General features: G+C 35.4%; 1 protein-coding gene across 2 annotated transcripts in view; it reads right to left on the bottom strand.

The window, feature by feature from the left end:
* The window catches only part of LOC122832660 (calsyntenin-2-like), a 266,537-nt gene that overhangs the window by 68,348 nt on the left and 170,443 nt on the right, over positions 1–27,746 (bottom strand). For both annotated transcript variants that reach the window (XM_044119639.1, XM_044119638.1), the window contains 2 exons: positions 21,941–22,149; positions 17,940–18,089 (listed from right to left, as the gene is read on the bottom strand). In XM_044119639.1, the coding sequence (XP_043975574.1) occupies positions 17,940–18,089; positions 21,941–22,149 (359 nt within the window). The remainder of the gene's footprint in view (positions 1–17,939; positions 18,090–21,940; positions 22,150–27,746) is intronic.

Below are 27,746 nucleotides of genomic sequence, written 5' to 3'. Positions count from 1 at the left end.
CTTTGCAGTCGACACTCACTCATCTAGTCCCAGATACTCTATAATTACACAAGAAGGGCATCAATTTAAAAAAAAAAAAGGTTCCTGGAACAAGTGGGATTCATTATCAATACAAGGCCACTCAACAGCTTTTGACCCTTTGATGTACAAGGAAAATTGGAATGAAAGTTTAATAATGACTCCGTAAGAAACTTGCATTGTAAACTGAAGGACAGTTACCACACAAAAACACTCAGATGAAAGGATGTGTGGTTATAAAAAGACAAATGAAAGAAAATGTATTAAGAGTAAAAATAAGTTACAGGTTCAACTATCTCAAGAAAATCCATTCAGAAAACCTTTCCATGACATCCAAAAAATCTTCTAACAGACATCCTGCAGCATCAAATAGAAAACCAAATGGCACCAAAAATCCTAGCTGAAAAGGACTGAGTGAACATTAATGTTTTATTCCTTTGTATGAGTAAATATGCATGGTTAACATGAAAAGGGGTTACAGAGAATTATAAGAAACTGAGAACAGAGTCTCTGAGCAGAATAAGATATGTGTTTCTGTCCCGATCCACTGCATGCCCTATATGGAGTTCCTTTCCATCTCTTCTGGCTGTCACTTCCATTCATCTTGGAGTTGTGGGAAGCTCCTCCATCAACGACTCCACCGAATGCTCAACCTTGACAATGTCAGGCGAATCCCTTTCTGTGGCTTCGACTTGAACTGAAATAGCTGCATCAAATGGTCTGAAGGTCACCTTTGGATCCCGGGTTGGACTGTCTTTTCAGTTTGAAAAGAGGGGTGACCTCACTTCTCTCTGTGTGTGTGACAGAGTTAACAAAAGCATTTCAACAGATGTTTCTAATAAAATGGCCAGTGAATTTAGTCTCAGAGGAGGAAAATTAGCTCAACTAAATGCACTTTCATTCTCTGGTGAGTTCTTTCTTATACCCACTATTTTTTCACAAATCAAAAATGTATATAATGTTAAATTGATATTAAAGATATTGCACCGCATATCTAGCTCGTCACTTTGGGGGTACTGTGCTGTCAGCTGTGTAAACTTTCCTTCCAGTGCAGGGCTTATTAAACATTTAAACATTTAAAAACACTCACATTTAAATGTTGATCTATTCTTTTATAAAGATGTTTCATCAGTTGCTTGTAGACATTAATTTCTGTTAAACTCTTTCAATGAATTTAGCTCATTGATTTGACAAAGAATTTAGCTAATTGATTTGACACAGTGTAAATTTACATTAAAATGTCTTAAACTGAAACAGGTAAAATAAACAAGACTCATAACATTCTGCCTTTAGTCATTAAAAAAGGGATTTGTTTTGATCACTTATCTATAGAACTGTGATTCTTTTCATCCAGATCAACTGCTGACTTGTTTTTATCTGGTCTCTGAATTATTTAGTCTTATCCAAGCCTCTGAAGGAAGATGCTGATATCAGAAGAAACAGGTAAGTTATGTGAAAAAAAAAAACAACAAAATACTACAAACAGCAGACGAACAAATACTATAGAGACATACATCTAAAAGTAATATAGGAAGTACTTTGAAAACGCAAATTTGAAGCATAGATGGCATACCACAGAGCGCTGAGCTACAGCTCAGCTCCCTTTAAAACTGTGTGGGTTTATTATGAAGCTATTAGGTCTCTACTGAGATGCGTGCATGAACACAGCACAGAACTCACATGGTGGGCCCAAGAGCTCTGCTCTTTGTGAATCTAAGACGAAGATGAGAAAGGGAAGAAGCAGGGAAAAATGAAACAACCATGTGGAGTCATTTTATTATTGCAGGAGAACAAAGTCCTCACTGGAGTTGTAATGGTACAAAAAATTTACTTTCTTGAGCGTCTTTCAGTTTTCTTACTAGAGTTTTTGTTGAGTCTTGCATATGGCAAGAGAGAAAGGTCTACGGTATCTAAGTTAGTTTTGAAGAAAGGGTTGTGCTGAATGGAGGACTGAAACTAAAATGGTTAAAAACAAAAGAACAAATATGTAAATTATCCAACAAATAAGTCAATGCACTTTAAATAAAGAACTTTTCCTAAAATGTTATAATTTAATAGACCTTCATAATATTTTTTTCAGTTTAGTTTTAGGAACTTGAAGCTCATATTCTAAATTTTACTGTATAATTTTTTTCTTAGTAGTGTAATTACCAGCCTAGCTAATTCAATATATGAACTTATATCAAATGGCAATAGGACTTGTGGAAGGGAAAGCTTCAGCTTTAAAGCAAGAATCTTAGTTTGCATCCCAATTAGCTAGTGTAGCATTAGCGTTTCTGCTAAGGCGAAATGTTCTTGGTAGCTGAGCCAAAGTGTCCCAAGGCAGATGATGGCTATTAACCGCACAACTTGGTTGTGGTTATTAAAGAAAAGGCTTACATTATCAGTTAGATTTGATTTAATTTCTGTTCAATTTTATGCAAATCACTAAAAATGTTTGTTAAATTATAATAGTTTGTATCATACAGTACAAGCAGTAAAAAAATGAAACATTTTTCTTCTTCTTCAAAAAAGCCTTTGTTTGCTTCAAGATACCGACTGAAAATGAAGCCGCACAGTAGAATGTAAATCTTGTGGAGCACCCTGTACAGAGTGCTCTCACTTCTTTGCCTGCTTAAATTAAGGAAAGTGACAGATATTCACATGAGAAAATTCACAGGTGGATTTATGATGGCTGTATTCCATATTGGGGACCACCTGCTGCTGTTCATGCTGGTTGGTTCCCGTGGTAAACTGGAACACCACAGGGAACAGAACTCTCATTAATTTTATTAATTCAACTCGGGATGTTCCTGCTGTGGGGTGTTAAAAGTTCTGCCCTAAAAAAGGTCTGTAAGCTCGCAATCGAGTGCCTTAAATTGGGAAATATGACTAATGCCATTGATCCAACATTTTTTCTCTACTTTAATAAATTATCTCATAAATATAACATAGTAGAATTTATTTTTCTGGAAATTTGAGCAATTTATTTATTTCTAAAAGCACCTGAGTTATGTACCAAATCATAGTTGCTAGCCTCCATGACATAATGTAGAAGTAAAGTATCATCATATTACAACTCAAAAGGTAAAAACCAGTCACATTCTTAAAAAATATAAGGGCAACTGCTTCTTGAAAGCCAATGGTGTCCTTGAATTTCAATTGACAAAGAGTTCCAAATGCATGCTGTGTTCCTGTAATCACAATGTGAATGCCTTCCCAAAACCCAAAAGCAGAGACTAAAATTTGTCTGAAAATTAAATTTAAGTTTCAAGAACAAAGAGGTGTCATGCTGTTTGACAAAAAAGTAATATAGTTACAGATATAATTAAATTAAATGTCTGAATACCACCAGTGTATCAGAATGTATTCACTGTTTGAGCTACTTATCTATACCGTAATCTCTAAAGACTAATTTTTAGTTAGCCACTCCCTCGGTCATTGCTACATCTGTACCACATATATACAAGTTTGGGCATGAGTGGGGTTTCAAATAAATTTGTAATTATGGTACACTTATATCTATCTATATAGAACACCAGAGACAAAATAAACAAAAAACAAAACAAACAAAATAAAAACCTTATCATCTATCCCGATTCCCATTAAAATGCTCGGCTTCTGAATCAAAGCAAATCAGTTTTTTTATTTTACTGTATAACAACAAAATTACATAAATAATCCAACTGACTAATGCAAAACCCTCAAAAAACATCTAAAAATAGAAAATAGATAAAACAAAAACTCCAATGGCATAAAGTGCATGATCTTAACAGCGGTTCAGGATTCGCACAACTTGAGGCTGAAAGTGTATTAGTGGAGTGGTTAAGGACTACTCAGATTTGACCTTTCATATATTTTAAATGTTTTTCTTTAGGTCATTTTCAAAATGTCCTCCATTAGAGTTCAGATCTATTCAAAACAGTTATAAACATGGCCATGAAGTTATGCAGTCTTCAGCATAAAACTTTGGGTATGATAGGATTAAAGAAGTACGAAATCATGCCTCCAGTTAATTTTGATTTAGTTTAACTGAGTAATTTAATATTATATGAGACTAATCCACATTGATCCAGTTTAATGTAGCATAATCTCCCCAATAACACATGTGGTTTGTTTGATGGAAATAGCTCAAAAGGTTTCTGAAAGTGGAAACATTCTTCCATGTTCTCACCTCTGTTCCTTCAACACTTTCTATACACACACTCCACTAACCTACTCAGCTCCTTTCACTATCTGTCTGCAGGGTCGTCTTGTCTGTCATCAAAACTGTGGTACCGTTCTAAAACAGAAGTCACTCTCAACCTCTTCCCTGTAGCATGACAGGAGTATACTGGTAGGTAAGGTGGATTGTTTCAATTTCTTCAGAAAATGCTGTCTCTAAATGGCACACTTAATAATCTCTGTGGCGTTCCTGAACTAATTTATTATCCGCTCTCTCTGTGGCATGATTGCTGATGCTAAAGGATGTGTGTTCAGGTTGTGACCTCTATGACGCTGCTATATTGAGTAATGACATATCTATTACAAAATTGGTAAAAGGAAGGGGCACATTTCTTTTTTATTTCTTTTTTTTCAAATCGTTTTGGAAAATAAGAGATACTGGTCAGCAGATGTGACTGGAATACTGGTATAGTCACAGTCCATACCAGTCACTGCAATACTGGTATGGAATATTTTCTTGTGTGCACACAATTCAAACCCTCCCCCCGATAGTTTCAAAGCACATCTGCTCCTGTAGACACAAACTTTGAACTAAAGTGAGCTCCCATCATCCTCCTTAAACTTAAGGATGTTAAGTAGAGACAGAGTTTTATGGTGAGGAAGGGAAGATGGATAGAAGTGCTTAAGAAAATGATGCATCATCACACTTTCACACAGCTCCTCTTCTCTGGACGCTTTGGACAAGTGTGTGTGTCAGTGTATCATCAGTTAGTTTTTGCAGACCTTTAAATGTGTATGTAGATGTGTGGAGGTCTGGCATGATGGTTGTGTGAGTATTGCAAGTGTATCTGTGTGTGGAGTCCATGTAAAAATGCTGACACCACATTTAAGTTCGGGGGTGGGGGGGTGTCATCATTACTCATCCCTGCCATCGGTGGAGAGAGCCAATTTCGACTCTTCTCCTCTTTTTCTTCTTTTCCTCTGCACCTCATCCTCCTTCATCTCCCTCCACTTCAGAGAGTGCCATCTCTCCGATTTCTCCTGCTCCAAATTGCCCCTAAAACATTCATTCTAATGCTTTCATGTTCTCTGAGAGCCTTACAGCCAACCTTGTTTCCTTTCTTGAGTTCATTTAACCAGCTCTTCCTTGCTAAGCTGGAGGACTTGCAAAAGATAAAAAAAACAAGGTTTCTATATGGGGGAGCTAGAAGACAAACATTTTAAGCAAGATAATAAGAGTACATGAATTTTCTTTCGTGAAGGTACAATAACAGAAGATTTTATGTACCCACCTCATGCAGTGCATGAATAAAATGATCATAAAGATGGCATAAAGTGGAGCTTGTATACAATAACAAGTTTACCCATTACTGCTGTTGAGATATGTGTAGTTTATTGCAAAAGTGAATTTTATTGAATTTTGGGATGCGTTATCTGAAAGATCAGACTTTGCTTTTACTAGCCACTTTCAGATCAAATGGATCATGAACACATGAGGTGACAAAAACATTATCACAATGTTGCCATTTTGTGAAGATAATTAGGCCAAATGTCACAAAATAGCAAAACCAATCATTTGATAGAATTGCCTTGATTCATGACCAAAGAATATTGCTGCTTTTTTTGAGGAACAGATAAAAAAAATGTGTAGTCATAGAAACATTTCAATAAAAACATGTTAATGTTCACCTATCTACTTTCCCGTCTTTTTACCTCTTCAGTGTAGTTCATTTTAAATTCTTTAACTTAAGAACTAAAGTTCAAAAGCTGCCTAAAAGCTATATGTAAAGTCAACTTTCAGATATGAGTGCTGACAAACTTAAAAACAGAACAATTTACAAGTATTGAAAAACCAGAAATCTTCAAAAGTTCTGTGGAAAAAAAATCATAATAAACAGAGTTTTGACATGAAATTAGTGCATTTAACTTAACGGGGTCTCAGTTTTTACAGCGTTCTTGTCTTCTTTGCCCACACCACTATAATGGTACACTAAACAGACTATTCCATGCGTTCTACACACTATCTCCTCCAGGGGGTCCCGAGGGAACCCAAAGCTTTTTGGGATATAGGCTGTGATCTTTGCAGCATATCTGCCTCAGGGTTTGATCTCTCCAGAATGAGCCGTCCCAGCCTATGGCTTTTTAGCTGCTATCCAAGCCTAAATGTGTACAAAACGGAGTCAGAATTCAATATAGCGGTGGAGGAAAAAGTAAAAGGATTTCACAACTTGCTACTAGATTCACCGTTTTATCTCATCTGTTAATGGTAGACACTTTTTGGTTCCCCTTGTTTTTAGCCAATATCCCCCTCTCTCTCTAAGTGAATTTGTAAGACTCAATGCTGGATGTTGTCTTGACACTGAATTGCCATAATAAAGAAAACAACAGTCTAAATAGGGAAGAAACAAGGACTTAGGCTAAACCCCAGAAAAAAATCTGAAAAAATAAGTGCTGCCCAATTGACCAAAAAATGATGTACAAGGTTTTGACAGTTGGGCTATTTACTATTCTTCTGTTGGTGTTTTCATTTATTTTCCACAGTAAACAAAAGGTTGGTTTTTCTTTTAGATTTACAGAGTGAGATAATGTCTCTGCAATTCATTATTAATTTACTTTGGCTTTTCATACATATTTAAAAAGGGGAGCCAATAATGTAACTATGATTATATGGTGTTTACTTCTAGATCAAAATAAATCATCTTTATCAATACAACTTCATCACATTACCTGCAAAGCAGAATCATGTGTATGATGTAGCAAGGCTGGATGTCTCATTTAAGAATTTCATTAAAAAATCTTTATTTAGTAAAAATTCCTACATTGGACTTACTTAAAAATGTATGAGGTCTTCTGTCTGATGATTTTACTGATCAACAGACTGTCTACAAGAGTTGAAATCAAAAAGAATCAGTTTGATCAAAGTTTTCTTTGACCTACAGAAAAAGGTCATCATTTCATATACTTTCCAAAAGCTTTGCATTAGGCCTTTTATTTTCAGAATGTGGTCTCCTAATTGCTGGGACTAGTTTTTAGACTTAATTAATGAAGTTACAGTCCAAAACATAACTTGGCCTGTAACTTGTTAGTTAAGATACCACAGGTTATCTGTAATATCTTAATTAACCACGTCTTTACAATGTGCCCCTCTCCTATTTTCAATCTAACTCCAATAAGGCCATGCTACAATTAAAAAAACACTTCCAAATGCAATCTAATTATAAAGTAGTGGAATGAATAGAGGTCATAAAAGACTTAATTTGGAAGCGCATTCTACTCTTGTTTGTTGTGGTGTTTAGCAGGAAGTATGTCAGCCTGTTAGGGTGTCAACTAGTTGAGCATTTTCATAAAAATAAATACAAATATTTTGAATAAATTATGAAGTTTTTCCTGACAACAAAGTCTAGGTTAGGGGTCTGCAGAAGTGCTCAGAAGCAATGTCACAAAAACAGCGGTTACATTTACCGAATGTTTTCACATTCTGTTTCTCTTCCCTCTAACAGAAATAAACAGGCTATTAGATTTATTACCAAGCATCTTTACAACTAAGAAAAAAAAATGTCCTTGTGTTCTTTGCTCGGTTTGTTTGTTTTTTTTTTTTTCTCTGCCAGTCTTGGATATGAGCTTTTACCAGTTTTCTATCTGGCAAAGGATTTGTTGTACTGGTGGATAACAAGATATACAATGCTTAGATGTAACTAAAGATTCCATGTTGTAGTCCTGAACAAACAGGACTTGTGTAGCTGATGCAGACAATGGATCACTTCAAGTTTTTTATGACATGTAACTTAAGTATGTTTGAAATATCATCTCTTCCCAAGCTGCTCAATGGATCATCCAAAGATCTAAGAAGAATACTATATATGCTGTTATAAGTAGACTGCAGGGATTTTATTCAACACCCTCATTAGGGCTTTGAGGTCCCATGATCAAGATCTGTGATTGTCCTCAAACAAAACTAAAAACTAAAGGAGACAGATACTTTTCTTCTGTGGCTACAAAACTTTGGAACTCCCTTCTTCCAACTTTCAGATCAGTGGACTCAGTGGCTTCCTTTAAGGAAAGGAAAACTTATCTTTTTAAATCAGTTTTGCTTAAATTTATTCTGTGTATTTGCTATTTTGTTTGTTCGAGCACTTTGTAAATTATATCTTGAAAGGTGCCATTTATATAAAGTTTTACATATTTTAAGGTCTTTTGTATGCTGGAGTTCCAATGGACAGCTCTCAAAACTGCTAGTTTCAACATTAACGTATGAGAGCGTAATAGAACAAAATGAAAGAAATAAAAGTAGCCTGACTTCTCTACTATTGTTAATACAGGATGTAGAAGTATATAATAAATTAATGATACGCTGGAATGACGACTTTGCGTATAGTGATTGTGCTCAGTCTAATAGTGAAATCAAAGATTTAGTAACATAGAACATTTTCCATAACTTCTTTTCACTTTTAATGTGCTGTCTTAATTGTTTTTGGATGGTTTCACCCCTAAAAGTTACAGCATCTTGTCACAGTTTGAGAGTTTGGTAGGATTGTCAAAAGATGTTTTTGGAAAATCACCAGACACTGTGAGACATCTTAAAAGGATGTGTTCAGACAAAGCTCGACAGTCCTTCACAGTCAGAAAGTGCTTTCTATTTTCTCTCTTTTCTTGGGTCTGCTTTTGATGTTGTCAGTCACTGTCACAGTTAAACACCATACTTTAAACAATTTTTTTCCATGGAATGCAAACTTTTCTATATCCTACTACAAAGATCACATAGCAAACCCAGAAAAATACATTTTATTGTGGTTTGAGGCTCTTAAATTTCCTCATAAATTCTTAAACTAAAGAAATATTTTAAATAATGAATCACTTTATTTTGTTACTGGATTATTTTTGATAAAAATATGTCAGATGGAAAATAAAAGAAAGGTAGAAGGAAAGGGAAACAGAAAAGTGGGATCAGTCCCGCAAAGGTAAGCAAGATGCAAGACAGACATCCCTGCAAAAATGGATGGAGGAAGTAACGATTGTAATAAGGGAAAACAAGCTAATACCAGAGAGGGGATGAAAAGTGCTAAAACAGCATTCAGACTGAGATTAGAGTACAAGCCAGAGGAGGAAATGGGAAAGGGAAGTGCCAAGCCATTTATTTTTCTTCTCTCCTCTTTCATTCCTCTACTTTTTCTTCTTATCGCAGATCAAGCTGCTGACTGCCAATACGCACACACAGACACACACACATCTTTGTACTTCTACTCCTATTAAGACTTCCATTAATTTTAGTAACTGCATTTATGCTTAACCCAGACATTTTTCCTAAACCTAACCAGTACTATTACTTCTCTAACCTTAACCATAACCTAACCCGTATGCATAAGGATGTGCCACATTCAAACATACACACTCAAGATTTGCTGGGGTATGCCAATTGGCAGCAGTTTTCAAGCATGCAGTACATCCACATCCAAGTTTCCCATGATGAGATCACACAAATGAGAATGTGAAAATATCATAGTAAATTAGAAAAACATCGCAAATACATAAAATTCGCTTAAATAAAAACCAGAAGCAAGTCTGATAAATTGAGGGTTTTCTGGAGCTTCTGTCAGACTGCCCCAGTGCAGCTGGAGTTGCAATCCAGTAGCTTGCCATCATCAGGGTGTGCATGTGCCCATAGAGATTTCAATTAGAGATCTAAAGGGCGTTATGAATAAAATTGATTATTTTTATTATTATTATTATTATAAATTCAGTCAAGAGAAGTTAGTCTGGACCAACTCAAAAGATTTTGATGAAGTTCCTTCACCTCCTTATACTCCAATGCAATTCACACAGAAACATCACCCTAAATGGTTGTAGGAGAAGGAAATATGATTTGCTTTTGTCTAAAATATAGGTTCCCATTGGTTCTTTGACCTCTAATACAGTATGCTCTGACATTGCTTTAGGTGTTAAAGTAAAAGTAAAGTAAAGGTGTAAATCACAACTGACAAAACACAGGAGGGCTCACTTTGTTACATTCATAGGAAACGCTAGCTGTTGTAGGAGCTGCCACACACTACTTGTTTGGTGCCAAAGATTTAAGCTTCAGGTATAGTTGAGCTGTCAGATAGACAAGTCCTTCAGACGGAGGGGTGCTGTGTACCATTGTGCTAACGCAGCACTGCGTGTTCATATTTGAAGAATGAAAGGCAAAAACCTACCTTTACATTTACAGTTTAATGTAACTTTCACCAATCGTACAAGGCATGGATCAGTTTGCAAATTAAATATATAACCCAGTTTTTAAAAGTTGCCGTTTCAATGCAGATACCATTGAAACTGCTTTATATTTAGATACAGTTAAGGTGGCTTTATAACGAATATTTGCTATGATGCTCAGAGACAGTGATAATTATTGCCTTTTCATAGAGAACCTTTGCTGAGTCGGCGGTCACTTGTGTATGATAATCAAAGGATGAAAATTTCTCAAAACAGTTCCTCTTTTTCAAAAGAGAAGTCAAAAGAAAAGTCACATAAGGAGGCCTTAGTCCTCCATGCGGCTGTCGCAGGTTCGATTCCCGGCCTAGTGACCTTTGCCGCATATCTTCCCCCTTCTTTCATTATGCACTGTCTTGTCAATTCACTATCAAATAAAGGCCAATAGAGCCAATAAAACAAGCAAACAAAAAAAAAAGTCAACATTAAATTCGTAAAGAAATTAATCATAGAGTCATATGCCATTTGGTTTTAAAAAGGAGTACTAGCCATTACTTTTTAAGGTAATACTGTTTTGAAATATTTACAAGCTCTGAGGGTTACAATGCCTGCTTCCGTAATAAATAGCCATCAGCTGACTCCCAGGCATTTATTTTACCAGAGTACTGCCAAAACATTAATTCTGCTTTTCTAAATCTGACATTCATATAAGATGTGCCCGGACAACCTCCAAAGCCCAGGTCTGTTCAGATGGGCAAACCATTTTAGCAGCTTGTGTTCAGGATATTGTGCTTTGAGTTTTAATTGATAAGTTATTATTAATAAGGTGAGAAACATTGCCTGAAACATCCATGACTCAGTTCTCTGTACACCACGGCAGACCTCCAGACAACATCCCATTCAATCGATCCATCTCCCGCTAAATCCATGAAGCAGTGTCTCACCCCGCCACTTAACACTACAAAATATACCTTTGGACATATCACAAATCAACAACTTTCAGGGAAGGCAGATTCAAGTCATTTTATAGTTTCCCTTTTATGAAATTCCAGTCCATATATAATCGATATATAGGCCAGTTGCTCAATCACTCTGCCCCATTTTTGAGCTTTTCTTCTTTTTTTAAAAAAAATTGCAAGTTTCAAAGTGTAGCTACTACAATGCAGATTTTATTTTATTCTATGATGTCAAGTTGTTTTTGTAATTTTATATTTGAATAACCAGAAGTTGTGGTATGAACTAATATCTTGTATTAAATGTAAATCAATCAGGCCTTAAAACCAAAACATATTATTCAAATTTGATGAAATGTGTAGTGGTCACAAGTAAAAACAAAATGCAACAAGATTTAAAACATTGGAAGACCTTGAGGTTCTAGGGCTGCTGAGGTGGATGAATGCAGTTCATTTTCATTGCATGAAAGAAACATTTTTTCCCTCTGTAGCTTGCACAGTTGGCATAGAGAACAATTAAATAGACTGCAACTTAAAGTGAGTCAAAGAAGTTTGATTTCCTGCAGATTTTTGAACACTTGCTTATTCACAGATATATTTACAATATCTGAATTTTATGGTAGTTTTATGTAAATGTGGAAAGACATAATATGAATGAAATTTAAGTAAATATAAAAAAATGCCATATATGCCATTGGGTAAATGCTTTATTCCCTAAATTTACAACTAGAATTATGCATGCCACATGCAATTTGATCAGTTTATTGTTTACAAATACTCCTGACCTACCTAGCCATGCTCACTATGAGCAAAGGACTGCCAAAGAATGTCAAAATGTCAAAATAGCAGAAATTCATAAAGGTGCTTGAGAGATCATTAGGAAAAGACACGTAAAATGGTCATCAGTTGCCCTCAGTCCCTCACAACGTCTGTTAAAATGATCATTGGAAAGATGAACTTGATCAATGCCAGAGTATGGTATTGATCAAAAGATAGTTGGACAACAATCATCATAAACACCCTTAATAATAGTCCACAGTGTAATGGAATTAAAATTTTATTCTCTTTCTTTGCACAGGTCTGTCTTAGGTTTTTCAGTGAACTTCTAAATCAGAGGTATCTAAGTCTTAAAAAGCCACAAAGCTATTTTAAATAAGTCAAAGGTCAGCCTATTATAGTCTGTCAAGCCACATGCCATAATACAGTTACAAACAAAATAACTCCACCATCTCAGGAATTAATAATAATAATAATAAAATCACAAAATATGTCACTTTTAGCATAATAAAAATAACTGGCCCTTGGACAGAATTCTTGGATAAATAAAAATGTCAAGATTTCAGGAAGAAAAACACAATGAAAAACAATTTTCCATTACATGCAGCTCCGAATGATTTTCACTTCAACTAATCCACTTCTGCTATCTGTGTTTTGTAGCTGTATGCCTTTATCAGACACAGTGAGAAATTATGTGCATTTGTGAGATTATGTATAGGTGTAAACAAATAAGCTATATACATTTTATAAGATCAGTAACATAGAGCAATGATTGTAATGCAATTTAGTGTTACCACTAACTTTCCATGGAAAAACTGTGTTGTATGAAATCTTACTGCACATACCTACACCATAGATGGCATCATTACTTTATATATTATTCCTATATTTGTTGGAAATAACAAATATAAGAATATAGGAACATGTAGATTTCCCACAATCTTCATCTTACTATTTAAAAATAAAATCTAATAATTTTCCAGCAGTGTAGCCCTTTAATCCAATATCCTGCATAAAAATAATATTGGGTTAAACCAACATTGTTTTCCAATACTGTATTTTCAGACCAATTTAGGGTGGAGAACAAAAAGCTCTCCTTCAAAGTATTACACCAAATAACACTGATATCTGTTACAATGGATGAAATCAGGATTCTCAATAGAAACTCATGTCATTGTGAGTTTTTTTTTTCTTTTTTTGCATATTTTTATGTGTCTGTGCCTCTTTGTGGACAATAGAGACAAGGAAGATGAAGAACCAACACATGAGATGGAAAATTATAGTCGGAAGGGCTTTAAATTGTTTCCAGCAAACAGAGAGAAGAAAACAAAGATTATGTCCATGTGATTTTCTGTTGCTGTAGCAAAAATACAGGTTTCAATCAAATGCAATCATGGTTAATAATATCAAATAGAAAAGGAGGAAAGAATTTTAAAGAGTCTTTAAAACATTTAACCATGAAAACAACCAAGAAAAACGAAAGGAGTCAAGTAGTCCTGGAACAAACACAACAATGGATAGCATGAATTACTACTTCATAAATCATTACAGTACTTCATAGAGTGGTGCTGCCACCTTGATAAGGTCATGATGACAAGAATCCACTCAACCTAAAGAGTGGGTTTAAAAAGCAAAAAAAAAAAAAAGATTGCCAATGAGGAGGGCAGCTGGTTTTCTAATAATAAAACTCATAATTTCTCCAGGGAGAAGAAAATTTACAGGCATGTTTACAATCATCTGAATGATTTATCATCTGGCCCTCTCAGGGGTCCAATGAATTTAATAATCAACATTTTGTTAATCAGAGAGAAAGAAAATGATTTTATTTTGCATAGCAAATAAAATCCTAAGTCAACCTTGTCTTCATTTTTAGTAAAAAGAACTAAACATATTCACAACAATAAAAAATACTTCACTTTGTCTTTTTTACATTTAGATTTTAAATGTAGTTACTGAGAGCTCAATGAATTCTTACAGTTTCTCCTTGAAGGCAAAAGGTTGGATGGAATATGCACAGTTGTGTCAGGTGAGTTTGAATATCTGTCATCATGTGTATCTTGTGTGTCCTGTCTGTATCTCAGATATTTGGAGAGGCTCAAAATGATGATCAAATTTATGCTCTGATATATATATAAATAACTCTTGGGGTATATTGTACACTGTGTTTGGAGAAATGAATGGTAAGATAAGGAATGAATCAAGGTGTTGGCTTAAAGGCCCTACACAGAGAAGCAAAGGATTATCTTAAAAACTTCAAACCTTTCTCACTGACTACTTAGCAGTTAGGTATGGCTGAAATAAGATGCAAAGAGGCTGTGTTTAATTTGCATTAATGAGGGTTTTGATGGTTAAAAGTTTTTATAGGAATCACTATCTTATCAAAAAGATAAGTTGCTGTAAAAGGGATTGCAGTTCAGCTATTGAAACTCATAATCTTGTATTCATTAAATACAATTTAATTAAATGTAATCCTGTATGCATCTTCTCAGCATAAGTTAGGGCTTTAAGACTTATACTATTTAAACACATGAATATACATAAAAAACAACAGGCTTCAAAGGCATTACAGCTGAAAGAAGATTAGAATTGTCCAGATGCTTCTTGCACATTGGCCTCATAACTTTCACATCATCTAAAGGGATGCAGGGCTTTACTAAAAGAAAAAGAAGCTTGCAGTGAAATAAATATATAATTACAAAAAATACACCAATACAACAAGTGCAAGCCCAGTATCCAAAACTATTGCTACTACAAAGACTACACAAGCACTCCACAAATGAAGGGAAGAGCTCCAACATTTCGAACACAGGAAAACAAGCTGAACTGATGGAAAGCTGCAACCCTATTAATGGAGAACAAATTGGACAGAAAACGTGACACTGAGAATGTTTTCTATTAAGAACTGACAGAGTAGATTCAATTTTTGATTAAAAAGTTTATGTAATTTCCTCATGTTGTAGCATAACCTCTGGAGGCTTATGGTGGGCTGGGTTAGACCTCTGAATGCCAGAGAGGGATATGTGTAAATAAAAACATAATAAATTCTCCAAAATGCTTGAGAAAACATTTTTTTTTCTGTATTACATGTATGTCCCTCACTTTCACAGCATCATCCATGCAATTGAGTTGGAGGTTACAAGTTCTGCCTCTTCTTTGGAGCTTCATTTGCTGAAGTCAGGCACTCTTGAAAAGTTCAGCTAACACATGATCTAAAGGTGCAACAAGAGTGTCCAATATTATTATAGTACCTAACTAAATAAAGTAAAATGAGTGAGCTCTTGATTAGAGGGTGAAAGCTTTAAGTTTCAAACTCTGTTTCTATGGTTGCGGCTGACATTTTGCGCTAGTTATTGAGTTCCGTGAAATTATTTGTCACATGTCTTTTACCCTGAATAGTTAGCTAATATTGGTAGCTTAATATTGATAAAATGTCATCAAACTGCTAATGTTTTTTTTTTTTTTTGGGATTCTTTTAGTTGTTGAGCATTAGGAAGTAATAAACCTTTTTATTTGAACTCGCTCTTTTCCAGTTAGTAACCAACCCACTGCATAACTTCTAAGGTACTGTACTTGTTGCCAGGGTGACCTTGGCAAAAACAGAAGTGTCTTTCAAATACATTTGTACATTTTCAGCTAAAAAACTCAAAGAACAGTTATACAAAAGAGCACTACACAAAAAAAAGGTAGATAGTGCAATCAGTTGGGAAAGCGGCCTGCTGCTAAGGAAGACAAAGGGAAATAATTACAGACATAGAATTTTTTTGATTGAAATAACAGTTCTGACAATACTACAAATGGGTGAATAATTGTTTTTAACTAACAGGATTAGTCCTACTGTTATATATGTGTGCTGTATTTGTGGTTTATGCATGCTGTGATCAGTACAGACCATAATGGATGCCTGCTTGCTTTGCATAGCAGGATCAGTCTACCATACGTGTCAGTAACTTTTGAAAATAAATCATTAATTAATTTGCAGTCAAGTTTTTCAGCAGAGCAACTGTTCTCTGTGCATATATTTATTGGAAGTTTAGTAGAAAACATACAAGCTGTAATAATTTCTTTTAGACATACGCTAAGGTTTTATTCTCATGATTTTCTTTTTAAAAATGATTCCCTTGTCTAATAAAATACTTTGTTTGTGCATGACAAATGAAGTAATCACACACAGACAGAAAGATCTCCACTAAGAATTAGACACATATATTATTTATAATAAAAATTTTGTGGGACATTTGAATTGAAATGATTTGAATTTATTTGGTAATAGCCCAAATGAGTGTAATATTCATACTTCTGACCACAGTCAAGAATCATCACTGAGCACAAAAAACACGAGAAAGTGAAGATCTTCTACAATACAAACATACAAGTGGAAAACAAGCAATATGGGTAAAAAGGGAAAGGGGAAATAAAAGCAAGGACCCTACAATTAAATTTATGTACAAATTGGTAACTATGTTAAGTCATTTTAAAAGACTCAAAAAAAGTTACTGTTATTATTTGTGTTAACAATTTATTTCACTGCACAGCTGCAGTGTACAAGACACTGCTCTTATATAAAGACTTAAATTTGTAAGGAGCACAATCTGTTAAACTTCCTTGAATGGAATAATGGTGAATATGACTTACAAAAGAAAAATAATTCATCAAAGGCTACATTAACACAGCAGGTCCTTACGCTCAATTAGGATTGAGCATGAGAGCAATCAGACTTCTGTGTGAACGGTTTGTGATCCAAAATCAACCAGCATGCGCAGAAGAAGACGTCACACAGCAGTGAACTATTTACAGAAGTAATAATTGGTGCTGTCATCTATGGGTAAATTTTCAAGTTATTCAGCAATGGGAGCCAATAGTGTCATCAAAAGAAAAAAAGTGAGCAACATTTCAGATAGACTGTGGGTTTTCCTACCATTAAATAATGTAACGTATTGTATGATCCAAGTGTGAACATAATGGAATCTTTTACAAATATTTAAATTATTTTCCTAAATCATTTATTGTCTACTTAAAAAATAAATCTGATACACATTTGACGTTTTTTCTTTGTAATTGATAATTCCTGTATGAAATCAAAAACACTTTGATAACATTGCAAATTTATCCAAATCCAAATGCCGTTTGTCCAGAAAAAAACAGATTGAACAACTGATTAGGGAGCAAGAAAGGTTTAGAGGTTTCAGTAAATGACATCAAACTGCTGCCAGAATCCTGATTTAGCACCATTTAACATAGACTCCTATGGGACAATGGAGGGCTGGATGCCAAATATAGAAGATGTGACTTGGTTACCAATGCACTCGCGCATGGTTCGGCTTGAAGATGCACATACTGCAAAGTGTTTGTATCTAATTACTTCTGCTCTGTCCTCTGACAATTGTCCTCATACGCTGTCATCCTGAGTAACGTTTGTTGTTGCGGCACCAGACTGCTGCCAGGGGGCTTTTCTAATGTGTTGGGAGCAACATTGTTGAGTTGTGATGCGCTAAGTAAAGAGTCGGTTATTACACCATCCTATCTTGACAAGCCAACTCCTCAGGGAGGGCAGACGACAGGTGTGGCAAAAGGGAGAGTTTTTATTCTCCATTTTCTTACCTTTGCATAAGGTAAGAAAAGTGAGAAGAGAGAAACATGAGCAAGAATTTAAAAACATGTCAGAAATTCTCAGGGTGTAGGCTAAATCTGTGAAAAAATAATCTTGCTGGGAGCCGCACATTTGGTGGACTGGGGCAAGATGTAGCGAAGTACTACAAATAAGAGAGCAACTGTGCAATCTCCAGTAATCAGGCACACACAAACATTACTGCATTCTTGGATGATTAAACACTGCACAGTTTGCTCACACGCCTGACAAAGACCAACCTTGCCAGCCAGGTTTGCAGACCGGCTTGACATCAATGTGAACTGGGACACTTTGCAAGGCTCTCTTCTGGCCACAATCCCAAGCCGTCACCTGGATCTCGTAGTGTTGCTGTCGGTCAAAACTCAGCTTCTCTGTGTTTCGGATGTTTCCTAATGGGAAAAAAAGGGTCAAAGTCAAAGTCAACCAAAAGAGCTTTATAACAGGGCACAAAAATAATTGACATGAACAAATCATGAGGGAACTGTTTTAAGCAATAAATATGGAAAAAGAATACATTAGACAGTGTCAGTCTAATGTATTCATGCCGTTAAGAGACACTTGAAACAAGAAAGTGTTGTGCTTTGTGTGTTTATTGAATAAGGATTCAGGTCAGTTTGCCCTTTGTCAATGCACTCTCCTGTTCCATACCGTTGAAACCACATAGAAACAGATTTTTTTCCTCACATTCTGAAAGTAATCAGACCAAACACGTCTTAAACCGAGTTATCCTTGTCATCGAGATGTAAATGAACCTCGACCCGATGAGTTTGCTCGTCTTTGTAGGGCCATTTGTTATTGTAGCTGCCGTTTAGTTTCTCCAAACTCCATCCTGCCGTGAGAATCTTATGACTTTTCTTGGTTGTTTCATATGACTAAATTTCACTTTAAGGCATCAACCCATAGCTTTCCTGAAGTGTGAAAAATAATTAAGATGCTTAAAAAACAACTTGGAGTTGCTCATTAGAAAAAAACAAAACAAAACAAAAAAAAAAACTGGAAATGTACATACATAAGCTGCACCGGGCTATAAACCGCTGATATCTCCGCGCTCTCGGTTTTCCACAAAGGACGCAGCAGAGGGCTGGGTACTTAATAAATCTGCTATTAAGGACGCAGCCTATCGTTTCCAACGCCAAATCATGGTTTCTTTCACGTCAAGCTTACATGCAGCAGCTCTAGTTCCCAACTGTATTGCCAGATCGACAGCCTTCAACTTAAAAGCGGCATCAAATGAACTTCTTCGTGAGGTTTCCATGATGAGGTTGAAGAAATTTCTCCGTCGTCTCTGCTGCTAGCATGGCCTTATTCTAAACTAAAATTAGCGCTTTCTTCTTTGATTTCCAATTTTGACTTCCAATGAATCACTTCCTGTTAAAGAGCCCCCTGGTGGTTGAAGAAAAATCCACAGAAAAGCCGCACCGGGCTGTAAATCGCATGGTTCAAAGCCTGGGGAAAACGCAGCGGCTTATAATCCGAAAAATACGGTAATTCTTTCTTAATGGGAGTGTTTTTATCCTGTTTCTGAAACCTTATCAACAGTACTCATATTACATTAGGTCATGATAAAACTATTAAACAGCTAGGGTTACTCTCCATTCTGTTTTGGATACTGCAAAGTAGTCAATCTAAATAGTTTTTGCCACCTACATCATACTTTATGTATGTGCTCCTTCTTATTTACAAAGTGTGTGAATGTTTGCTTCAAGGAGTAATGGTTATTTAATCTTACATCATCATTATGTATCATTGTCAAATTAACTTTAATGGCTTAACATAATCACTGTAACAAATGAGATCACAATGGAGATGACAGGTACCTTCTATCTCCTTAAGGGGTCTGATTAACTGTAATGCTTCCCAAAATTGGGTACATGTTTCCATTAAATACTTGCCGCCTCCTCGTGTAAAGACATTGCTGCTTGTTGGCCCCCTGTTCACCTCTCAGTGGTTACTTTTCCGAAAGCAGTAATTACTCATTCCCACCAGCATCAACATAAAATCTCTGATTTTATCAACATTCAGCAGAAGTGGGATTGCTGTTGTCCTGAAGATTTGTAAGCTCATTATATTAAGCACAGCCATGACTCAGTGACTAATTCTGCGTAATTCAACATTTGCTACAGCACACCTCTGGGAGAATGTGTGGTTGTCTCGTATTTCAAAATGACATTTAGAAGTTATGTAGAGGTTCAACAAGATATTGGGGCATGAGATAATTTGATAATATTTCTCTTCAAAGGGAAGTCTGTCTCGCAGCTGCTGACAGCATGACCTTGTCCATAAAAAATAGCTGTTAGGCAGTGATTCCTTTGGACCCACACTGGCGTCATGTCAGGAAAGTGTGGTGATGATGAGGAAGTATTCTCTATGTTTTCTACAAGAGTGGATTATGTGTAGTCTTTCTGCAACCAGAGATTGCTTCTAGAAGACTCAACTTAGGCTTTGAGAATCCAAAGAAAGAAGAAATGTCAAAGCTTTTTCAGACAAGTACAAACACATCAACTGAACTGATCACAGATTCTTTTAAGTAAAAATTGTGATTTAGAAAACATTTATTTGCAAAAGAATTATGACTTTAAGTTTTATTCAAAATATTGTTAAAATCTCATTTTGTAGTTATAAACCCAGCTGATTGTATCCTGCCATCTTGTGAGCTGGCTGTAGCTTTGGTAATATGTTTTTTTGGGGGTTTTTTTCAACTCTTCTAGGTGTATTTATAAAACTATAGCACAACAAGCCTTGTTTTTGCAGTTTAAATGTTGTTTAAATCACTTGAAATTGCATCTATTTCTAGATGTGCAACAAATTTCACCGCACAAATCAATGTTGTTGAAAATTAAGTTGCAAGTCTTGATATTCCTCCAGCTCAAAGTGATCCACTTCATTAAAATTCGGAGCAATGTGCTACAATTAGACCTGCTGCATTCAGGCACATAAATCAATGACATAATATCTTTGACATAATAGCCTGGCAGCTTTTGCTTAAATGTATTTTATATATGCAGGCAGGGTACAACTAACAAAGTAAAGGTCTTTCTACATACCTGTTTACTAAGAGAATTAGTTTAGCGTTTCATTGCCAAGCAAGACTATATGTCAGTTTAGTTTTTTGAACAAAACAGAGATTTTTTTTTACATCATTCTATTCAAGTGCTGATATGATAAAAACACTGCACACTGTTGTTTTTTGCATAGCACCAAATAAAGATATAATGAACACTTAAAAGAAATTCAAACATCCATCTCTGTCAGAAACAAATTACAGTGGTCCTCATTTTTTCTTAGAGCAAAGGAAAAGAAATGCAGCTGCACGTCTTTGTATTACAGATGGAAATAATTCAAGTGGAGTTTGTAAGTGCTACAATTTTGATGAGAATCTGGCATAAAACAATATGTGTGTCCATGTTGGTTTTCTGAGAACCCAAACAATATTAGATATTTATTTTGAAACGACTGTCTGCAAAATTCAATAGAATCATTCATACAAATTTCTGTCTATTATGATTCTTTGGACTTTAATTATCCAAGTAAAAACTTTAGCTGACCAGAGTGCAAGAACAAAGCACTACAGTCCTGATTTGACTGCTAATAATGAAATAATCTTCCCATAAATAGAGCTGGGAATGCTATTCACGTATTTAGGAGAAAATATAGAGTGAAAACAACAGCTAAGTAAAAGTATTCACACCATTTTCTTAAAGTTGCAGTAGGTAACTTGAGTTAAGATAAGGTTCTGCACTGTGTACAATCCTGACCCTAACCCTGTATACAGTGACAGCTTTACTTTTTAGAAATGTTCCATCCCTTTATAATTGTGGTCCAGTTATATAACAGAACTAGTCACCTAAAAGTATTTAATCCTAATTTTTCAATGTGTTCTGAAGAGTCTTTACATTACTAGTAGATTTAGTTTATACTGCATGTTGCATAAAAAGAAAAAAAGGTTACATTAAATATTCAGCACAAGCATGAGTCTGACAAGTTGCAATCATCCTAGATTTCTTAGCATGTCAAAACTGATAAGTTCCTTTAAAAATGTAGATAGAATTAGAAAGTGATGAAATAATTGGCTTTTTTTTCCTCCAATGACTTCTGTCTCCAGGCATAGTGTTGTTTTCTTTTTAGGTCTTGAAGACTTATAAGTTGTTAGCATAATAAATGTGTTTTACTACTTCATTTTTTGTAGCATGTACTAAGGCATGATGCAATGCTGAACATATTTATTCTCATTTCTACTCACCATTTCGATCTATAGCAAAAGGCGTGTTAGTGGTGGTGATCTGGTAGTTGCAGATCTGACTGTACTGTGGCGAACAGTCCTGATCTGTGGCCTCCACTTGTAGGATGCTGTCATAAATCTTTCCTTCTGTCACAGCTGCTCTGTACTGTGGCTCTCGAAACACGGGAGCAAACTCATTCACATCGTTGACCTGGATGTGTACCACTGCCCTGCAGACAACACACAGACAAAGGGGAGGGGAAAGTTCAAATATTTGAGAACTTGTTAATCTGACAGGATGAAGCAAACAACTATGTTCCCGTCATCCCTAGCTAATTTGAAGTCTTGTGTATCACTTAACCTCATCACTGGTCAGTCATCTCCATGTATAAATCTACAATGGGTTTAAACATAAATATTGTATATTACTTCAGTACAATACTGAAGTGCTAAAAGTAAGATGTAACGCATGCATTACGCATGCATTATTTTTCTTTTATGTCACAGTTGACAAGCTATTAGTCTTAATAATTTGAATAGATCTAGCTACTGCTTGTCATGCTTTACTAGCAAACCAGAGATGATGTTAAAGAAAGCAAAACCAATAGATTATGAAACTGTCCAAAAGACTGAACCCTCAGGTACCTCACTGGTAACTGTCAAATGGTTTAACTAAAAATATTTGAGTTTTTCAAACTGAGTGCAGTCAGAATGCTTGAAAGATAATTGAGAAAAATGTTGCTGATCACAACAGTAAGATGATAAGTGTGAAATATTTAAGATAAAAGGGTACTGAAAGCAGTGAGCATCACTATGAGTTTGGTTTCAATGTAAAATTTTGACCAAAGACAAAACAGATATTCAAGATCTTTTTGTTAAATTTTTGATCTTTCGTTTTATAATACTAAAAAAATATTGCATGGTTCTCGAGATGTTTTTCAAAATTCATTGTTGCTTGTAAATAAATGAATTCAGCTGTATTTCAGCATCAAATAACGGCAATCTCAACCCATGATGCCATTTTCTTTCTTCTTAACTGTCAGTCAAGAAAATAGTGTTTAATAAAGGTTTGCTGTTTGTTTTCTTCCCCTGCAACAGCAGATAAAAAAGACAAGAGACTAAATAAGCAGAATAGAAGATGTTTTTATGTAACTGATAAAAGGTCATGAGTTAGTTTCAAGTTTTGCATTTCATTTAACCTCATCCCTGCTCAGTCATGCCTTGAAAAGCTTAGCTTTAGCTTTAACTCATTCTATAAAAGAATATCTAGACCAACAAAGAGGATCATTTTTGTGTATTAAAGGTATATTAACAGGTTAATTTGTATTGTGATTTCCTTAATTAAATCAGACATAAACAAATTTATTATTTTTAAAAAAATGAACTTGTAAAAAATAGTCCTTTGTTTAAATAAATTACAGGCAGAGATGACTGACAATTAACTACTCAAAAGCAAAAGTAGTGTGTTGCTTTAAGACAAAGGGCTAGAGATTAACATGTACCTTTGAGGATTAGCAGCTGAGCACTACAAAATCATTTGACTAAAAAGATCTGTATAAAACAATCCAGCTACAACTGTAGCAGACTGGAACACCAGGAGGATGGAGACGTTTTCATTCTGTCTTACCATCTTTGTCCAGCATACACAAACAAAGACCAGGTTTTAAGCCTCAATACACACATAATTTAATATAAATCCATCCAACAATGCCAAACCAGTACTATAAAGAAATACATATGTCAGAAAAAGGCACTGTTGCTGGAAACAAAAAGAATTTAGTCACATATTTAAAGCTGGATTAATTCTAATACGTTCAGTTAGTTATTTTTTATTTATTACACATGCAGACACACCTTTGATCAGGGAATCAATGCTATCTCAGCTGATTAACAGTCATTAACAGTTATGTTGTTCTACATTCATGCTTTAGTTATTTCTTTGCTCTTGTGGCTAGAAGACAGACATTAATAAATTACTTTTAAAAGCTGTTTAGCATTTAAATAACCAACTAAATTAAGTAATTAGGACACAAATAGAAATTTCAACAGGCAAATTACTTAGTCATAATGAAAGTACTTTAACCCAAATTCATTGTCGTTGCATAAGCTTTCAATATTTAGATAGCTACGTACTTTCCAAAGTTTTGTCAACTCAGTTTTCTCAAATAAATATTCAGAATATTTTTTCATGACATTTAGTTTAATTATTCCAAAAGCGTGGTGTCAGCACCTATGATATTTATAAAATTGCATGAGCTTGCATCTATGTGGATTTTCAATCAAAAATGTTAAGGTGCTTGCCGCCTCCTCGTGTAAAGAGTGTCAGGACTGCTATTACACTGATGAGCGCATTCTGAAGGATAATAAAATAGAAGTCCACAATGACGACCGAAGCGCTGCCTTTAGCATCCAGATTGCGTTTTTCTTTGTTTGTTAACAAACCTTTAACAGTGTAAAGTATGAACGCTTTACATAACTATTGTCTTACAAAACTGGTTTATAAGATCAGTTTGATATAGTGTATCAAACAGGATAAATCAACTGTTTTAAAGCTCCTCTGCCTTTAGCTGTATATTAACTGGCATAAGCATAAAAATGTACAATAACTTTAACCGAATATCAATCAAAATTAGAATTACAAGACTTACAAAAAAATACAGAATTTAACTTTGTTTCAATTTTAACCTGAATTCCCACACTTTATGAACAAAGAATGGTTTCTCTACCTTTAACTTCGGCTGGACTCACTTTACTCTCATGCTCTGAACTACTTTATGAGTCAACAAGCAACTTACACAAAATATTTATTCAAACAAACTTTAAATAAAACTCCTAAAATCCAGAGTTGGTACGATATCACGGCCTTCTAATCACCTCCCCTGTGCGGGTTGGCATCCTACCAAATTTACCCTCGCCTGATAAAACTGGCAACTATTGGCAAAATAGTTCACAGAAACCGTAACACAGTGCTACATACTGGTCAAATAAGAAGTAAACATCTTACAGAGTAGTTTTGGTGTGTTTTCACCGTGTAATGATCTGAAGGATAATAAAATAGAAGTCAGCAATGACGACCAACGTGCTGCCTTTAGCATCCAGACTGCATTTGAGGCAAACCGGAAATCCGCCCCAAAACCAACCTAGAAGCAATGAACCCCAAATATTGGTTCTGCTTCACCACTACTGCTCTCATCCCAAACCCCAGGAAAGCACTATAGATGCAGGCAGATTAACATGCCGCAATGCAAACAAAATATATTTTGTTCATTAAAAAAAAAAAGATCAAATTATACATGAAAATATTTCAAAATTATAAAACAACCAAAATAATGTGGTGGCATTTTTAGGTGCAAAACATAAATGTGAAAAATGACAGTGAGTGAGCGATTACAAAACATTATGGACCAGAACAGCAATCAAAACTAATCTGTTTCAGGGCTTGATAAAACAAAAATGTACTTGTTTTTAATTGTACTTCAAGTAGAAATAAATTATTTTACCACAACCTCTTCAAGTTCTGGTACAGGATACACAAATTAATATATGGGTGACAGTGATGAATCGCTGAGATTTAGGAAAGGTGGGATGTTAATGGTGATGCTAACAGCAGCAGAAGATGGTAATAAGATGCTCTGACAGATGATAGCAGTACCAGTGTGCACAGTAAATCCCTCAGCCAGCCTTGTTTTGTCATATTAATGCAGTTCTCACATAAACACTTTCCCCCTACCTTCGCCTCTCTCCCTAAATAGTGAGTGAGCAAGCATATGCTCCGCTCCTCTGGGACTCACATTTGTGAGCGTCATTATGCATTCATGCACACAAATGAATAGAATATAACTAAATGCAGTAATTGTGAAGATGTCTCTGCGTCCATGTGAGCGGGTGTTCTCTGCTGATGGCGCACATCTGGCTGGAATACACACCTCGCACTCTGGGGTGACTAGATATTTGTGTGTACTGTGAGTGTAGGAGTTTGTGTGTGTGTGTCTGTGGCTTCATAGTCCTGAAAGGTTGCCAACTGGACCCAAGGCCGCTGTCGCTCCCCAAGACAGGCGTCAGTGTGCTGGTAGGGGTTCACAACAAGTCAGAGACACAGAAAACATATGCGACCCGAAGGGTGAGAGAGTGATTACAACAACAAACTGGATAAAAAGTATAGTCAGGGAGATGGTTAGTCAAATAGTGTCAAGCTATATCACATAGTTAATGATAAAGCAACATCGAGAGCCTTCTTTTTATTTAGTATCATTTATTAACAGGATGGTCTCAGTAAAACTTTAAAAAAAATATTAGTTGGAAATGACCTGTATTCTGCATGTATCATGTACTGTGTTTAGCTTATAATATTTACCGTGTTCTGCCTTTAAAATACTCCCTCAACACATTGATTTAGAAGACATGCAATGTAGCCCCCCTGGTGTATCACTAGTTGAAAGATAATGACAATAAAGCATATTTATATTACCCAGGATGCATTATCAGTCAAGAACTGGAACATTAAACCCCCGTTTGGCATCAAGCTGTGTGCTACATCAATTTAAAGACAGTTAACATGGAAATTGATCTTGCAGACTATGGATGAAAGGCACATTACTTTTTTTGTTGTTTTTTGCAAATGCAGTACCTGACTTGGTTTCAAACTCAGTTTATGAGTAACTTGCAAGAAAAATGGTAGCAGCCCCAGCCAGAGACTTCAATCTGCAATATATAATCACATACTTCAGTGTTAATATGACTGCAGTGGTTTAAGTCTGCACTAACCCTTCTGTGACCTACAGTCATGGGTAAAAATTCTGAAACTGAAAAAAATCACATTTGTCACAAGCACAAGTGTAATTTTTTTTGACAGTGGCAATTTGCAGTTGCTATGAAAACAGATTGAACTAACTGTATAAAAAGTTAATAAAATTAACTTAATTGCAAAAGTTTTGCTCTGCCACAAAACGACCATTTCAGTGAGGTCAGGAGAAAGTGTTAGTGAGGGTACGGCAGCTCATATCACCCTGTCAGTCTGATTGAATTAGAAGAGCAGAGTGGTTGCTCTAAAAGGGAGTAAAACCTGAAATCATCCTTCATTTGTCAACCATGGTTACCTCTAAGGAAAAACATGCTGTCTACATTGCTTAACATCAAAACGGCTTCATGGACGAACAGACTACTGCTAGTAAAATTTTATCCAAATCAACAATTTATCATATAGTCAAGAACAGCAAGGAGATAGGTTCCCATGCAGGGAAGTAAGATTAAGACATCCCCAAATAGGTACAAGTGCCAGGACTATCTCCTGAATAGAATTTATCTAAGGTAATGTGTTGCCACCATTGCAGAGCTTGATCAGCAATGGGAAAAGGGAAGGCCCACAGGCCCACTCACTATTTTGACTAAAAACATGGCCATAAAAACAGAATGGGGTAAAAACATTATGATATTTTGGACTTCGGGTGTTTTGAAACCTGATAGTTCAGAAGGCTTTGTTTGAATGAGGACCAAAATTGCCACATTTATTACATTTTCAGCCGGTGTAGTTCACCATTATTTGATGTTTTGACTGTGAGGTGGAGCTATTTGTTGATACCTTCTCAGACTTAGAGACAGTGGTGTCTGTGGTCATTCCAGGTTTTTGTGAGGATTTTCTGCATTGAATTCACTCCTTATGAGAGACCAGCAAGCTTTTCTTATGATTTCAGATTCTGAAATCATATCGATTCAACTAAAGAAACTCATTTTATAATTTAATAAAAAATAAATTACTTATCAAGGTTATTGACAACTAAATAGGCAAAACATTGATGTAAATTCGGATTCCTGGCATTTCTGCTTTCCT

This window comes from Gambusia affinis, linkage group LG06 (genome assembly GCF_019740435.1).
Source record: "Gambusia affinis linkage group LG06, SWU_Gaff_1.0, whole genome shotgun sequence".
Classification (NCBI taxonomy): domain Eukaryota; kingdom Metazoa; phylum Chordata; class Actinopteri; order Cyprinodontiformes; family Poeciliidae; genus Gambusia; species Gambusia affinis.
This window is presented reverse-complemented; position numbering and strand designations above follow the sequence as displayed.